Source organism: Siphateles boraxobius, unplaced genomic scaffold (genome assembly GCF_051911475.1).
Source record: "Siphateles boraxobius isolate OS27281-9 unplaced genomic scaffold, OSU_SipBor_1 120, whole genome shotgun sequence".
NCBI classification, from domain to species: Eukaryota; Metazoa; Chordata; class Actinopteri; order Cypriniformes; family Leuciscidae; genus Siphateles; species Siphateles boraxobius.
The window spans coordinates 3221296-3239940 of record NW_027508723.1 but is presented as its reverse complement, the minus strand read 5'-3'; the positions used below and the strand labels follow the sequence as shown (position 1 = coordinate 3239940).

The following is an 18645-nucleotide window of genomic DNA, read 5'->3' as shown; positions in this document are numbered from 1 at the left end:
AAAAAAGTAAAATAAATCAAAATGCAAACACTTCCCTTACTTCCTCTCTATATAACACAGGAGAAAACTAATTCTCAAGTAAAATGGCATCCTCCTCCCTAAAATTATCCCAATAAAGAAACAACCAAACAGTATATTAACTTGAAAGAAAAACAATCCAGTAAGATGATGTTAACTATAAACACAAGGTTACCATAAAGTCACATAGAAGTTAGCACACAGCATACCATATTTTAACGTTCACTTAACCACTATAACTGACACCACAAACACAATGAAACCAACAAGTGCTGGGATCGGAAGATGACAGTCTCTCAGAGGAAAGCCTCAGCCTCTCTCTTGGGTTGAACTCTCTGGGTTCTTATATACACTGTTCCACTTACACCTTAACCAGCTGGAACACTGATCAGGTGGCACTCCCAAAAAGTGGAGAGTGGGAGGAGCAACCAGGAAAGACAGAGAATACACAGAGACAAGCACTACAACAGCAATGAAACACACATACGTCCCTTGGCACGTAACAGTCATAAATAATATTACGTTTATGTAATATAAATATCTGATTAATCTCACATAGGATGCGTTTCGTTGAGTTCACCCGCTTGAATTTTTTATTTTATTTTTATTTTATTTTATTTTTTTGTTAGGCAATAGATGTTTTGGTAACACTTTACAATAAGGTCTCATTTGTTAATGCAGTAACTAACAGAGAGCAATAGCCTTTGTTAATGTTAGTTAATAAAATGACCTATTTGTGTTCATGTTAGTTCACAGTGCATTAATTAATGTTAACAGATACAACTTTGGATTCAAGTCAAGTCAAGTCATCTTCATTTATATAGCGCTTTTAACAATGTAGATTGTTTCAAAGCAGCTTTACAGAGATAAACATATAATTTAAGGTAACAGAGATTGGTTTGGTTTTATAGTGGTTCTGGAAAAAATGTTTTTTCCAGGTAAAGTTAGTTTTGATTGATTCACTTCCGTCTAAATGATCATTTGTTATTAAATTAGTGGCCGCTAAGACGACACCGTTCTCTCTAAACAGACTTTAAACGTGAACCTGTGATAGACGCTGATGGCGTTCACATGCGCATTAAGAATTGATTCTATAGTTATGTGCGTTTGATTATATGTGCGCAGGTTTGTAACTCCTTACAAACCATGCCTAAACAAACTACTTGTCTTGTCTATAAATTTTGATGCAGAATTTGATTTTATCTTATCACTTTGGGTAGGTACGCGAACCGAAAAATTCCACAAGGCTTTATCTGCAGAGTGGTATAGGGATCCTCCATAGGGAGAGGCTAGTTGGCACTTCAGCACTGCATTGTCATCAGGTCCAGGCGAAAGTCCTTCGTCAGATCTGGAAACGGCCTGGATCCGGCAGGCTGCGGGAAAACCTCGGGATAAACAAAGACACTAAAATTAGCGTAGATGCCATTCTTCTTATGATGTAACGAGTACATCAGAATTTAAGGGAAGTGTTCCCAGTTCCGGCTGACCTAATCTAAGCAGCCTAATATTGAATTATAGAAGTCTATAGAGTGTTATGTGAATGCTAGGTCAAAGAGATGTGTTTTTAGTCTAGCTTTGAACTGACAGACTGTGTCTGCTTCCCGGACAATGTTAGGAAGATTGTTCCAAAGTTTTGGTGCTAAATAGGAAAAGGATCTACCGCCAGCAGTTGATTTATATATTCTAGGTATTATCAACTGGCCAGAACTTTGAGATCGCAATAGACGTGAAGGAGTATAATGCGTTAAGAGCTCGCTCAAGTACTGGGGAGCTAAACCATTTAGTGCTTTGTAAGTAATCAGCAATATTTTAAAATTTATACGATGTTTAATAGGGAGCCAATGCAGTGTTGACAGAACCGGGCTAATATGGTCGTACTTCCTGGTTCTGGTAAGAACTCTAGCGGCTGCGTTTTGAACTAGCTGTACTGCCCTACAAAGCCAAAAGGCAGTAACTGCATTTTTGGTCAAAAATGAGTTAATGTCATTTTTGGGATATTAAAGACCTCCTTTATCATGTGGATAAATATCTATACTCAATTTGACTGTTTTTTTTTTTTTTCGAAAAAATAGAGGGTTGTGTTCACAGTAACTCCCAAAACCAAACAAGCAACCATGGCAGAAAGCGGTAACTGCAGTTACCATTCTTTGGCTTTGATCTTCAATGCAAAAGTCCAGTTACGTACTCGTAACAGCGTAACATAAGTTTTACCAAGCTTGGTAAAGAGGCGTGTGAGGAGTGCCTCCTTTATGATCAGCATAAAAACACTCACGAAGAAAGTGCGCAGATGGACTGCTTGCAGTGCCAGAAATGGCTACAACACAGGGAGTCTGCTGTGCAAAGCAGAGCAGCATATCAGGCTGATGCTGAGAGGACCTGGCCAGAGGACATATCTGTGAGAAGTGTGGACCTCCAAAAGGTTATAATGTTGCCCCGCATGCCTGGTGTCAAAACGGCAGTCTTCACCAGACGAATTGTGGCGTTTCACGAGACCTTTGCCTCTGTGGGCAAAAAAAAGAATAAAAAAACCAACATCTCTGTGGTCTGGCATGAGGGCGTGGCGGGTCGCAGTGCTGGAGAGATTGCTTCAGCCTATGTTGTGGCAGTTGAGAAGGAGAGAGACCTTCTCCACAGTGTGTTTTGGGTGGACAACTGCTCTGCCCAAAATAAAAATTGGTGCCTTCTGTCCACACTGGTCAGCCTTGTGAACGGGTCTATCAACTCAAGGGAGGACATCACCTTGAAATTTTTTGAGAAGGGCCACACTTTTATGAGTGCCGATAGTGTGCATCATGGTGTTGAGCAAGAAATGAGGAAATGTCCTGGAGGCTATGTCTTTGACTTTGAAGACTTTGTCAGTGTGGTGGCAAGCTCAAATTCAAAAAAGATGGAGGTGATTGAGATGGAAAATGCAAATGTGTTGAAATGGAAAGATGGCCATTCCGCTGCAAAGACGAAGAAGGCACCGAAGTTGAGCCAGATGGCTGAATTTCAGCTACGGCGTAGGTCCAGGAGCCTCTTCTTTAAGCACAGCCACAGAGACTGTGACTTCACTGAACTGGACTTCCTCCTGGCCAAGTTTGATCTCAAGATGCCCCCTCCCCTGAGGCCACATGACCGGGGCATTGAGGAGACAAAGAAAGAAGACATTTTAAAAAAAATTTGTCCTCTTATGCCCCCCAACAGAAGGGCTTTCTGGCTCTCACTTCTTGTGGAGGAGTGATGTTTATGGAGGAGGTAGTTATGCAGGTTGTTGCCCACCGTTGTTTGCAGGTTGTTGCCCACCGTTGTTTTTATCTCTATACATGAATTTCAAACCATCCATTAATAAATTGATATATTTGCGTTCTCTTTCAAATAAATGATTGTTTTTAATTATCAGAGATAGTTGTTGTATTTATTCACACTGTACACTCTTGTGTCACCTATCTGTTGGTTTTGCTGCACACAAGATTGAAGTTTTTTAGTTTACGCATTGACTCCAACTGAATGCACTCCCAGCACTGGATAGCAACAACGACATGTCTAAGTATTTGTGTGTCATCTAAAACAAATGCCATGATCATTAGACTTTAATGAAGGTGATCAGTTAATTATCTTCTAAATGGTGGTAAGCAAATATTGATTATATGTCAGTTACTGCCTTTTGCCTTTGCACGACTCTTTATTTTTTAGTAAATAATACAAAGGCAGAGTACAGTATCTGACAAATAAGGGTCAAAGGTCAACTTTGAGCACAAGATTTTTTATATACACACATTTCTTCATCTGGGCAACAAGTGACCAGATTTTCATTGCTCTACCTATAATACATTTGTGTGGACAAAACAAAAAACTTTAAAGTCATTTTTCTCAGTTTGACACTCTGGTCAGTTACTGCTTTTTGCCTTTGTAGGGCAGTGTAGTTTGTTTATTAAGCGTGCAGGGCAACCACCCAGTAGAGCATTACAATAATCTAGCCTTGATGTCATGAACGCATGAACTAGTTGTTCCGCATTTGTCAATGTGAGCATATGACGTAATTTAGATATATTTTTAAGATGGAAAAATACGGTTTTACAGACACTAGACACGTGACTTTCAAATGAAAGATTGGTATCAAAGAGCACACCCAGGTTCCTAACTGGATCTTAAAAATGTCTTAGAAAATGTTGAGCTTAACATTAACTAAGATTAAGAAATGCTATAGAAGTATTGTTCATTAATTGTTGGTTCATGTTAACTAATGCTAACAAAATGAAACCTTACCATAAATAAAGTAAGTTGGCCATAGGTGTGTTTTAATTTGAAAAGTTCAGGAATCTTATGCTGGGTACACACCAAAAGATTTTTTACATCTTATAAGATTTTCCAAATGTGATAGCCCACAAACATGAGGACAAAAAATCCTAGATTTAACCGTTTTGCTCCTACAGTGTGTGGTGTGCCATGATGTGACAAAGACAGCACACCACACACGAACAGATTTTCAACCACAGTCTCGACTGTGAACACAGGAAATCTCGCAAAATCTCGCGAGACTTCAGAATAAGCGTAGCAGACGATATGCGGGAAGAAATTGACTTTCACAGAAAATTCACGAAAAAAAAAAGAAAAGGGTTTGGGCGAAGTCTCTCTCTCTATCACACACACACATCATGTGTACTGGTACACCTATCCTTATATGGAATGGTTTTTATACTGAGCTAATTACATTTTATAAAAGAGTCATTTAAAATTGCTCACAGAATATATCCTGTGAAAGACACATTAGAGCGTTTTCATCTGGATATTGATTACAATTGCTCCTTTTGTAATTGTGAAAGAGTCTATTGTGCACTTATTTTTTTAATGTCTCATCAATCTGTTTTGGTATGAGATGTCTCAATTTCTAGGTGTTAAAATGAACTGCAACCTAGTCTTAAATTTGTCATCTGTCTTACTTCATACAAATGAATATAACTTTTCCAAAAGAAAATATATGTTTTCGATGTGTTTTTGTTATTAGAAAATTTTTACATTCATCAAACTAAATGGAGTAACTCAAAACCCAAGTTTGCACATTTTAAAACAGCCTATTAAAATGTATTTAGAGGGCGTAAAGTTTTTTTTTAAATCGAAAAGCCCAAAGATCTGTATCTCTGCTAAATGAATTTAACATATGTTTGTGATGCCTTTTATTTTTAAGTTTCTTTTTTTTCTTTGTTTCTTTTATTTAAATTATTGTTTCAAGTTATACTTACCAAATGTGTAAAAGAAATGTGTTCTCGGGGTTCCCCCCACACATCAGGATTTCTGATCGTAAATATTCAACATGTTGAATATTTTCGATTCTCGATCGGGGCGGCTCCGACGTTCTTCCGAGCAGGTTCGGACACTCTTAACACACCTCACACCACAGGAATATCTGATAAGATAATCTGTAGAACCATCAAGATAATCAGGGCATAGCTAGGATTGTCGGAAGGGGGGAAATCGGCCCAAAATCAGCCCGATTATCTTTTGGTGTGTACTCAGCATTACACTGGTTGAAACTTGGCTACTGTATTGTTGTAATGAATCAGCAGACTCAAGGGGATCCATTCAGAGGTTTTATTAGAGTAGTCAAACAGGCAGGAATCAACAACAGCAAACAGGGCAACGGAGAAAAGGCAGAGACAAACCAGATAACAGGCAATGGTTTGGGTAGGCGGCGAGAAGCAAGGTCCAGTAAGCACTCCAAGTCGGGGCGGGCAGAGAACAAGCAGAAACGAGATACACAGTCCAAGGTCAAGGTAACAATGAATCCACCGGAAGAAACGCTCGGTAATGACAGCCATGAAAGTCAAGACTTTGCACCGATGTGGTGCGTGGAAGTGGTTTATGTGTGTGTGTGTGTGAATGAGATGCAGGTGTGTGTGTGTAATCAGCGCAGTGCAGGTGTATGGTGTAATCAGTTCAGGGAGGTGCATGAAGGAAAATGTAGTCCGTGATTACCCAGGGAGTGAGTGGCTAATCGTGACAATTGTATAAGTTTGATTTATGTTGAAGTGTTTGTAAAATGGCTTTTAATGGTGAGCCTTTTGTATTCAGGCTATCAAAGTATTTAGTTTCATCAGCCAACATTGGCTATTGGCTTTCAAATGTAAAGAATTATCGGTTATCGCTATCAGCCAAAATGTTCAAATTGATGCATCCCTACTACTATTACATAAGTCTACTATATTCAACATCTAAATGCAAAATCTACTTCTTTTCCACAGTGCGGCAGCAGGATATGAAGAGTTTTACTGACAGTTTGAATTCTGCAGTATCAACGTTGACATCCAAACTGAATGATGCAGGTGTTGAAATCGTTTAATAATCTCGCATATTTATTGTTATCTGTGTATTGAGGAAGAGTATTCTTTCAACTGCAACCTTTTTTTCTTCCAGTTAAAACGCAGGACCAGAACCAGAATGAAACAGAACGATCGCTGGACAGTTTGAAGTCCTCCATACATTCTGATCAACAGAACAAACAACGTGACTTCGGTGAGTCAGAAACATTAAAAAGAAGTTTGTATGAAGTAATAGGCTTCCATAATATAATTCAAGCCCATCTGTATAAAAACATCACTGAAACTACATAGTAGGCTAATCTTGCTGATATATCATATTTATGTATTTCATCTCGTATTAAAGAGTCTCTGTCGAGCTCATTGAGTGTCCTGAAGAGTTCAGTGTCAGATCTCACTTCATCTGTCGCATCTCTGTCCTCTAAACAACAGATCTCTGGTGAGTTGAGTACAATATTGCAATAACTGCACTATGAATGTATAACTGAATCTATTAAATTGATCTCTTTTGTTAGGCATGATTTCAGAAATATATAATCATAATTGTTGATTTCATAGACCTGCATGCTGATACTGACATTATTCATTACATTGGAAATACTTGGATTGAAATGAAATTCACAGGACACTGACTGCAGAAAGTCTAACCAGGTTTGATGTGTTTTCTTGTGTTCTAGAGGAGAGAGTCATGAACGCTCTGAAGGATCTGCAATCTAACATGAGAAACAAAACAGCAGGTACTGCATCTACACTCTTAAAGCCCCCTTTCACAAGATGAAATATAAATCTATGGTGTCCGCAGAATGTGTCTTTGAAATTTCAGCTCAAAATACCCCCAGATCATTTATTATAGCTTGTCAAATGTGCACCTTTTTAGGTGTGAGCAAAAACATGCGTTCCTTTAAATGCAAATGAGCTGCTGCTCCCCGCCTCCGTTCAGAAGAGGCCGATCCTTTATACGAGCTTCGGATACTCCGGAAATAACAAAACGCAATCTCACTCATCTAAAATCTCAGAAATAACTCAGAAGTCCAGCCTTATGGAGAGACTCAGCAAGAGGTTGCAACTTTTAGATGCACGTTTCTGAATGGTTAGTGGATACATGTATGTAGTTGTTGAGGAGTTACACTGATTCATATCATCGACTTGCATACACTGTCATGTTTAACTTTTACACAAGTTGACAGTTCCCTGAGGTAAATGGTAAATGGACTGCATTTATATAGCGCTTTCAACAGACCCATGGCCACCAAAGCGCTTTACATATTGCCTCACATTCACCCATTCATTCACTCATTCATACACCGATTCCGCTTTGTAGACAACCTACATGAACCACTGAGCCACTGCCGCCCCATAAGACATTATATTTTTGGTCAAATTTTGTTCAGTGCTCGTCTTAACAGTGACGACAGAACAGTTTGCATGCTTTGCTTGAACTTTTGCCATTGCGTGAGACTGGTTACTCTGTTGTCGCTTGTGAAAAACTAAATGGCGGCGCCGTGGGTGGAAACGTGCAGATTAAGGGGTGGTAATATTATTTTTTTTTAAATTAAATCCTGTCATTAATTAACCTCATGTCCTTCCAAACCTGTAACACTTTCATTCTTCTTCGGAGCGCATGAGAGCACCACTATACACAGATCGGAAAATTGTAAATTGGAAAACTCAGCTGTTAGATTGAACCTTCTATTGTTTGGTTTTTTTCTCGTTTTGCAGAACTAGAAGCATCATAAAATGGACTGTAGTGAAAAGGCAAAGGATTACACCTGAAGATTCGTTTTACAATTATACAACCACAAAAGAAAAAACAAGAATAAAATAGCAGCTTTTTTTCAGCACAGACATATAAATGATCAATCCAAACTGTAAAAAGGTACAAAAGTGACCGGCAAACGACGCACACGCTCTGTGTTCCGAAGTACGACTGAACGACCAAACGAGAGAATTGTTGTGAAGATTTCAAATGCCACAATTTGAAGTTGTTGACGAGAGAGCAGACGTTTTTTGTGAAGGTGAAAGAGTAGCAAAACTCGAGAGCAAATAGATGTGAATTTGAGAACTTGTACAATAAATATTCGTACTTGTACGCTAAAATGTACACTCACAGCTCCAATGTGAAAACCTGTAAACTTACAATCTGAAGTTGAATGTTGAAATTTGCACTCGGGAGACAATAGTTACAAACGTAAAACGTTAGCTAACGTAACCTTGGTTCTTTCTAGAAGAGGGAATGAGTATTGCGTAAGTTAGCTTACGCTACGGGAAAGATTAATCTTTTCGAGATATTGAAGCCAAAAAATTATCCTTAATTTTTTTATCCATTGTCAACGCAGTGCAGCAGCTAGCAGACCTAGGGCAGGCTGTCTAGCGTGCTCATAGGCTGCCCTGCGGGAACGGCAGCAGCCTACCACTGAGCCCGACGTGACGTCACGTCCAATGAAGGGCGCTCGCGCCTTCACAGTGTCAAAGCCCGCCAGTATGGGCGTGGCTTAGCGTATATATAAGCAGGGCTCGAAGGCTGTATTCTCTGGTTTTCATCGACTGAAGCGAAAGACGCTCGTGGCGCGAGCACGGCAGGTTACGCAATACTCGTTCCCTCTTCTGGAGAGAACCGAGGTTACGTTAGGTAACCGATACGTTCTCTTACGAGAGGTTCTCTCGTATTACCCTTTGTCAACGCCGTGCGCGCCAAGCATCCACAATGAGTCCCAGGGCTTTCCGGGGAACCCAAATAAGTGGGAAATAAGGTGGCCAGCAACGCGGGCCAGCACTTGTACATAAGCAGGGAATACAGAGCGGCGTCGCCGGTCTGTATAAGCATATAGCACATACCCAATAGTGCAGCTCGACCAGAAGAGCTAGTATACGTGAGAGTAGCCTGCGCACGAACATCTCTGGGCAGAACGTACATCTCACTTAAACTGACAGAAGTTTTGCCTGCAGAGCGGGAACTTCTAGGTTATAAAACCTGACAAAGGTGGACGGGGAGGCCCAGCCGGCCGCCACACATATGTCGTGAATAGAAATTCCGTTGGACCATGCCCACGAAGAGGCCATGCCTCTGGTGCAATGAGCCCTGATGCCCAGGGGGCATTGCAGACCTGTCGACGCGTAAGCGGCTGCTATAGCGTCCACAATCCATCTGGATAGGCTTTGTTTCAAGGCGGCGAGACCCTTGGTGCGCCCACCAAACGAAACGAAAAGCTGCTCCGAGCGCCTGAAAGGGGCGGAGCGCGCAGTGTAAATCCTCAGCGCCCTGAATGGGCAGAGGAGATTAACGTCGCTCTCATTATCGGATGAAGGCAGAGCCGATAGAGAAATGACCTGCGCTCTGAATGGAGTGCCAATCACTTTAGGAACATAACCGTGTCTAGGTTTGAGGATGACTTTTGAGTCATTTGGCCCGAACTCGAGACACGCGGCGCTGACAGACAGAGTGTGTAAGTCCCCCACACGTTTCACTGATGACAGTGCTGTCAGGAAAACGGTTTTGAGTGATAGGTACTTTAACTCCACGGAGTCTAGTGGTTCAAAGGGAAAAGCTTTCAGGGCCTCGAGGACCAATGAAAGATCCCACATAGGAACCGACGGGGGGCGTGGAGGGTTCATCCTTCTGGCTCCTCTAAGGAAGCGGGTGACAAGCTCATTTTTCCTTAGCGACCGGCCGCACGTCGATTCAGCAAACGCTGCAACGGCCGCCACATAGACTTTAAGCGTGGATGGGGACCTCCCCTTATCCAACAGCTCTTGTAGGAAACTGAGCAGCCGCGAGACCCCACACGTCCATGGGTCCAGGTTTTTGTTGGTGCACCATTTGGAGAACACTGACCATTTAGACGCGTAAAGCTTTCTAGTAGAGGGAGCTCTAGAATGCGTGATCGTGTTCATCACTCCTTCTGGCAGGGCAACGGGTACCCGTTGATTACCCATGCGTGCAGAGACCAGCGCTCTGGATGGGGATGCCAGATCGAGCCGCAAGCTTGCGAGAGGAGATCCGTTCTCACCGGAATCGGCCACGGGGCTGTCAGTGACAGCTGCGTCAGCTCCGGGAACCAAATCTGATGCTCCCAACGCAGGGCTATGAGGAGCACCGAGTGGCGCGTTTCCCTGATCCTCTTGATTACCTGCGGTAGCAGAGCGATCGGAGGGAAGGCATTCAGAGGGCGGCTGGGCCAGACTTGGGATAGACACTCGATGGAGTCATTCCGGCGAGCGTTTGGATCAGAAAACGACGGCAGTGCGGCTCGTGAGCAGCAGCTGCGCGTCTGTGAGGGGAGGCGGGTAAGGCGAGAGCGAGGCTCGAGGGAGGGAGTCCGACGAGCGCGTCGCTGTGGCCACCGGCTCCGGCGGTCTTTGAGATCGGCGCTTCTTTGCGCGGTCCTGCAAAGGGCGGAGTGACAGCTTGAGGGTTGAACACTTCGAGCCGAGCCCGCAGGGTCGACATCGGAAGTGCGTCGCTGAGCTCACAAACCCCCGAGAGGGCAAGAGCTGCGTGTTCCTGGCCCAGGCAGAGAGCGCAGATCACATGGCGGTCTCCGTCACTGAGCGGGGCTCTGCACGAGCCGCAGGAAGTGCGAGGCATCTTGAAAAAGACGCTCGCTGCTCTTTTAGACAGTAAGTTTTGCAAGAAAGGATGTGTCGCCGGATAGCGTAGCTCGCACGGATGGCTGAAGGTGGAGAAGACAGCCGGCTTCTTCAGGCGCTGTCCTAACCTGGCTTGTCGCTTCCTCGACGGTGGCGGCTTCTCTCTAGATCCAGCGATGCGGAGAGCTTCGCTGATGAGATGAAAATCAGAGAATACAGCCTACGAGCCCTGCTTATATATACGCTAAGCCACGTCCATACTGGCGGGCTTTGACACTGTGAAGGCGGTTGAGCTGCACTATTGGGTATGTGCTATATGCTTATACAGACCGGCGACGCCGCTTTGTATTCCCTGCTTAAGTACAAGTGCTGGCCCGGGTTGCTGGCCACCTTATTTCCCACTTATTTGGGTTCCCCGGAAAGCCCTGGGACTCATTGTGGATGCTTGGCGCGCACGGCGTTGACAAAGGGTAATACGAGAGAACCTCTCGTAAGAGAACGTATCGGTTACCTAACGTAACCTCGGTTCTCTCTAGAAGAGGGAACGAGTATTGCGTAACCTGCCGTGCTCGCGCCACGAGCGTCTTTCGCTTCAGTCGATGAAAACCAGAGAATACAGCCTACGAGCCCTGCTTATATATACGCTAAGCCACGCCCATACTGGCGGGCTTTGACACTGTGAAGGCGTGAGCGCCCTTCATTGGACGTGACGTCATGCCGGGCTCAGTGGTAGGCTACTGCAGTTCCCGCAGGGCAGCCTATGAGCACGCTAGACAGCCTGCCCTAGGTCTGCTCATAGACAGTAAAAGAAATGGACACAGCGACCCCATTGATTTCAACGGAGAAGAGTGAAGCCCGATTATTGCACTTCCTGTCTGATGGCTGAGCGACTGCGCAGGCTCAAACTGAGCGTGACGACAGTCTGACAGTTGTACATCTTCTAGTAGCTGTGGCAACACAAATCTGAATCACCTAATTCCTCAAAAACGTTGTTGAAATATTTTGTCCCGTTGTTTTTATGGACTCTCTATCTATGGGCTTCTCCCTTGACTTTATGCCTCTATGTCCCCCCGATTGCCTCATAGACAGTAAAAGATTGCCTGCGAGCTTCTCCTCCTGTCCATACGGTAATGTCTCTATTTTGCGACATAAAGTCGCGTGGTTATGACGCAATCTTTCGCCTGTTTTTTAACAAAAACGGCTTCTACGGGGACATAACGTAAGATACAAAGTAATGGAGCCTTTTATACATTGTCGTGTTTATTTAGAAATAAATAATGGAAAAATTAAGTCTTTGGACGCCTCAGATGTAAAGTTATTCGCTGTCAAAGTGATGCCAAAATGAATGGGAGTCAATGGAATGCTAACAGAAGGTGAAGTTCTGCTACAATGGCGGCTCCCGCGAGGCTTCAACTTCCGGCTGATGGATTACCCCCTTGGGTCTGCTAGCTGCTGCACTGCGTTGACAATGGATACAAAAATTAAGGATAATTTTTTGGCTTCAATATCTCTAAAAGATGAATCTTTCCCGTAGCGTAAGCTAACTTACGCAATACGAGAGAACCTCTAAGAGAACCTGTATCTATTCTGAATTTGAAGCTGCAGACAAGCAGTCACAGATGTGTAAAATACCATTCACAAAAATACAAATAGAAAAATACAGATACAAATTTGTAACATATATTTGCACTTATTCTTACATTGACACTCGCAGTACGAATATTGATACTGATATTAAAAGAATTAAATTATACTATCAAACTCAGCTAACAAAACCATACTAATAATGCATACTATGTAAAGCAGATCAGCACAGAATATGAACGCAACGAATTTAATTAAGACAGTGGTAGCCTATGAAAAGACCAAACTCAGGAAACACCATGCCTACTAATAAAACCTATAGAAAAGCAAATGAGCAAATAATATGAACGCAAGGAGTTTAATTGTACGTTAATTCAATTCAATTCAATTAAAATTTATTTGTATAGCGCTTTTCACAATACATATTGTTTCAAAGCAGCTTTACAGAAAGTGCATTTCAGAAATGTAGCCTACATAGAAAAATACAGTCAGTTAATCATGTAGGCCTATTAATTTAGGGCATAACATATCGCTGGCGTTGAGTCGTCTCTTCACAAGCGTTTAGTCATCTCATCGCAGGTGTTGGGGCATCTGAAGTCTCCGTGAGAGGCTGGATAGAAACTGGAGCTGACGAACGCCATTTACCTCGGGACTAGCGTCCCGATATAACAGCAGAAAAGCAAATGAGAAATAATTAGGATAGCTGCTGTTCATAATATTAATGCATTCTGATTCAACAGTGGTATAAAAGGTAAGCATTATGTGAATGCTTAGCTAAAGAGATGCGTCTTTAATCTAATTTTAAAATGGGACAGCGGGTCTGAGCCGAGTCTGAAACGTTAAGCATTTCCCTCCCTTAGAAAACCAAGAAAAAGCTTCATGAGGCTTAATGGACCAACAGTAATAAAAACAAAAAATACACGATTTGTGATTATTAATAAAACTGCAGGTAGCAGGTTTATTTGCACTAAACACATATTTGCTTTCTTTCTGTCATATTCTGGGCTCATCGATTTTTCTGTACATATTACGCTATGATTAATTAGTATGGTGTTAACTGAGTTAACTGATAATTATTGGAGTCAGTTAACTGTTAACTGATAATATAATTTATTACTTTTAATATCTTTTTTATTATTACATTTTAAATTCCTTTTACGAAGAAGAACAGCACTGCATTAAATACATTAACGAGAAAAAAAAACGCAATAAAGACAAAGCAATAAAGGCATCAAATCTAGGCAAAGTCTTGAGAAATGTGTTTTTGTGAATAAAAAATTTACAATGCAACACAAAGAAATTAACAACATTACCAATAGCATAGTCACTCCCAGAAAAATGAGTTGGTTGGGTAAACATTATGAAGAATCTTAAAGTGACATACAATATTTCTCTGGGAGTAACCATGCCCTTTTCCAGTAAATATTGTCAAAAAAATTATTCCAGAAAAATTTACATCGAGGGGATGTGTAAACTGTGTAATGTAACAATAGCTTTATAAGTTTACCATTAATTTTTTATCAATAAAGCTAACTCCATCCAATAAAAGTTTGGGCAAAATTGTTTTATCTCATTAAAGAAAAGGTGTGTTTTAAATAAATGCACATAACCCGGAGAAAAAGCTTTGATGACAGAAATTACTTTTAATATCAGCTATATCTGCTCCCGCCCCCCTTCCTCTCTGGCCGCGACTGAGTTGCAAGTGCACAAATTAGTTTTGCATCTAATATATCGCGAAAAGAGTAGCAAAAGTCATGGCGCGAAATTTGAAATTGCAGTGACAGATTTGAGAAGTTGCAAGTGCTTACTTGAGGTTGTACTGCGAGTGTCAATGTAAGAATAATTGCAAATATATGTTACAAGTTTGTGTCTGTCATTGTATTTTTGTGAATGGTATTTTACACATTTGTATCTGCTTGTCTGCAGCTTCAAATTCAGAATACAGGTTTGTGACTATTGTCTGCGAGTGCAAATTTAAACATTCAACTTCAGAATTTTATTTTACAGGTTTTCACATTGGAGCTGTGAGTGTACATTTTAGCGTACAAGTACGAATATTTATTGTACAAGTTCTCAAATTCACATCTATGTGTTCTCGAGTTTTGCTACTCTTTTACCTTCATATTTTTTTGAGCAAACAAAGCACTCGTGTGACTTCATCAAATTAAGGTTAAAAATATTTCTTTATATTTGAAAGCCGATAACCGATATATTGACAGATAAATCTAAATCCAAATTTTTTTATACATTTTGAGAGCCTGAACACAAAAAAGTCTCCATGTCATTAAAATCCATGTCCCAAGCACACAATTATAATAATATTCTCATTGTAATTTTATATAGCCTATATCACAGACTTAACTGTATTTTCCTTTTTTGAAGTGATTTCAATCATATTTCAAGCAATTCAAACCCATTATGGTTAACAGTGCGCAACTGAAGTGTCTCAGCTGACGGAAATAATACACTATTTATTGGCTTTAATATATCGGCCAAATTTTGTTAACGGGACGATAGCGATAACATTATAAATGATCATATATCGGCCGATAGCGATATGGTGGCCGATATATCGTGCATCCCTAATTAATTTAATGATGTCTTTACTACCTATCTGGGCCTTGAAAGTGGTAGTTGCATAGACTGTCAATGGAGGGACAGAAAGTTTCAAATTTCATTAAAAAGATGTTCATTTGTGTTCCGATGAAGATGAATGAAAGTCTTTAGGTTTTGGAATGACATGAGTGTGAGTTTTTTAGTGACCGGACTTTCATTTTCGGTGGACTGACCCTTTAAATCTGCTCTTATTTTGCATGTTTTCTCTCTCTATCACGCAGACGTCCCTGTAACCTGTAAATCTGGCTGGATATCGTACAAAAGCAGCTGTTTCTTGTTCTCCAATAATAAACTCAGCTGGACTGAGGCACGAGATTACTGCAAAGCACAGGGCACGTTACTCCTCAAAATAGAAGAGGACGACGAGGAGTGGGTGTGTAACGTTCATGGATGCGCATAACAGCATTTTGATTCTACTTTCTTTTAAAAACAAATCTGTTTCTATCTTCCCCCTAGGCATTTCTAAACAAACATACCATACCCGAGCACTACTGGGTCGGTCTAACGGATCAGAACACAGGCCAGTGGAGATGGGCGGATGACACTCCTTACACTATGAACAAAGAGTGAGCTGATTCATGCATTATTCACTTTGATTCACAAAAACATTTCTTAGCAAGCGTTCTTAGCCAATAGCATGCATTAAAAGTTACATTTGAATCATACAGTCAAACCCAAATTTTTTCAGACACCTTCAATATTTCTCACATTATCACAGTTTATTCGCTATAGTTTAGAAAATTGTTATAAAATATGACAAGAACTCAGTTATCAATTCAGTTGATATTTCACTGGTTTTGTCCAACCTTCTGTTAGATTCTCACACATGAATTATATTGAATACTGGTTTAATATCTGTCAGCTGTTAAATTTAACTACACAATTAGATAATACCAATTTAGCTCAACAAATTATCAAGCAATGCTTCATGTTGTTCAGTCTGTGGTGTAAAAAGCTGCATTAGCAATTAAAGAAAAAACACTTCAGCAAAACATGATCAGCTCTAAGTGTCGGAATCATTTTTGGTCCCGAATTTTTTATAGATTTTACTGGTAGTCACTTTTTTGGGTATAATATGTCACAGTTTACTTTATTTTGCTATCCTTACTAGCATAAATTGACTATTCGCTAAAATGACTGCTGAGAGCAACGTTTAGATGAATATGTGAATATTCACAAAGTCAAGTGGTTTGAATAAAATCTCTCTCTCTCTCTCTCTCTCTCTCTCTCTATTTATATATATATATATATATATATATATATATATATTAACAATTTAAAATGTATTTGGAAACAATATCTAAAAGTAAGAACTTACACAATGTTTTTCTGTATATATTTTTTTCAAAGTGCAGTTAATGGTAAAACTATTTGAACTAGAAACCAGTGTGTTTATGAATATGATAATTCAAATAATGTTATAACAAATACCAGTTTGCAATATCAAGCATAACAGACTGTGTTTGTAAAGGTAAAACCGGACACCGCAAGCCTCACACAAATCAGAAATGGCCACGCTACTCTTTTCCAATTATTGCTCATTATAACCATGAGTAGGAAAGGAAGCAGCTATACTTCAAGATAATGTACTTCAAGCTTTTGCTGGTCAAGAAAATCCATCTTGCATTAAACAAAAATTTCACCTGTTTAAATATTTGTTGTTGGTAGTGGTGTTGGGATTAAATGCATATATAAAATGATCTTTAGATTGGATGGGATGCCAGAAAGTTGTTATACAGGTGAAACTCGAAAAATTAGAATATCTACAAAAGTTCATGTATTTCAGTAATTCAAATTAAAAGGTGAAACTAATATATTTAGTATATATAACTATATACATATGCATGATTATACGTTTCAGAGGACCTTCATTTCTGTATTTAAAATCTTTTTTTTTATTGATTTCATGTAAAATTCTAATTTTCTGAGATTTTGAATTTGGGGTTTTCATAAGCTATAAGCCATAATCATCAAAATTATAACTTTTGCACGATATTCTAATTTATCCACTTTCACCTGTGCAGATGCAATGGTGTGACATTTGTTGGTTGTCATTATTCACAGACGCTGGCATCCCGGGCAGCCGGATGACTGGAAAGAACACGGTCTGGGAGACGAAGGAGAGGATTGTGGGCATTTTAGAAATAATGGGAAACTAAATGACAGCCACTGCTCAAGCAAAATGAGATTCATTTGCAGAGTGTAATTCTGAATCTGAAAAGAGCTGTGGTGAAGGGCCCATGGAATGTTTTCCCAAACTCTGTTCCGTTTTATTTTTCTGGATTCAATTTTTTTACCCGTTAATTTTTTGGACTTTATTTTAATGGTTTAAATTTTAATAATCAAAAAGCATTTCTAATTAATTTAAATCATTTAACAACAATTTATTAAAAGTTTAACAAAAATTATTCTGTTTTAAGATTTCTGGATTCCATTTTAATGGTTTAATTAAATTCTAATGATCAAAAAGCATGTCTAATTGAAAATATATATATATGTATGTATTTTTTTTTCCAGAAATTTCCTGGCAATCAAGTGAAGGCATAAAACATTAATTTAATGTATATTTTAATCATATGAAATAAAACATTTTTGTCGAACAAAGTGCTGCACAACATGGAAGAGAATTTTTTGATTGATTATTCCTTAAAAATTGTTTTAATAATAATTTATTATTATTATTAGTGTTAGTATTATTACTACATTGAGAAGTACCTAAATTCTATACTGTACCGTTGGACAGGTTGCTATGAAGACTTTTATTTCTATGTTTTATGATAAGATGATATTTTTTCTCAAATGAAGTGGTAAACAGCTGATGAAGTGACTCTCAGAGTGGCTCTGGAGCTGAAGTTCATGCATTCATGTCCTCATATGAGGCGGCAGAGGGTGAAAACACTGCGAGAATCACAACAAACTCCATGAAATACAGCATTATACAGTAAATTACGTTTTTATGTCTGGGTTCCGTAAGTTTTTTTTTGCTTTGTGGAAATCATCGGGCCCTCCAAACAGGTGCCATCAAAATGACAACATTTGAAATTCTTTCTAGTTCAGTACTTTGAATAGTATTAGATGTATTAAACTGTGTAAAGACAGCGAAGGCAAACCCTTTAAATCCTCTCTTGCCTTTTTTTGTGTTTAATGGCTCGTTTCCACTGAGCAGTAGGGTACGGTACAGTACGGTTCGGTTCGGGTCAGTAAACCATGATCCGGCTAGCGTTTCCACCGCCAACAGAACCCTACTTGATAGGAGTGGTGTTTGCCGGAAAGAAGCAATCAACGTCATTTTCGCGCGAAGAAGAAAGCGACAAAGTAAACACCAATGGATGGCATACAGCAGATCTTGTCCTTGCTTCTCGGCATGTTTGTCACAAGAAGACAAGCGCCGACATTAGGCATTTCTCAATACCAAGTATGCAAAGTTCTCAGCAGAAGGACTCCCGAGGACGCGAGTCCGGTAATTCTCCAAATGGAACAGCGCGTTCTTGAAAGCGTCACTCAGCTCGCTCTGCATGTACATTTTAGGCAACAATAAAACGAA

The 18645-nt window shown here is 40.1% G+C and overlaps 1 protein-coding gene across 1 annotated transcript in view; it reads left to right on the top strand.

Annotated features, from left to right (window-relative positions):
* The window catches only part of LOC143731258 (uncharacterized), a 32722-nt gene extending 15346 nt beyond the window's left edge, over window positions 1-17376 (top strand). The window contains exons 9-13 of the mRNA XM_077221990.1: window positions 6661-6753; window positions 6992-7051; window positions 15323-15474; window positions 15558-15667; window positions 17166-17376. Of these exons, the coding sequence (XP_077078105.1) occupies window positions 6661-6753; window positions 6992-7051; window positions 15323-15474; window positions 15558-15667; window positions 17166-17307 (557 nt within the window). The 3' untranslated portion in view covers window positions 17308-17376. The remainder of the gene's footprint in view (window positions 1-6660; window positions 6754-6991; window positions 7052-15322; window positions 15475-15557; window positions 15668-17165) is intronic.
* Window positions 17377-18645: the final 1269 nt, after the last annotated feature.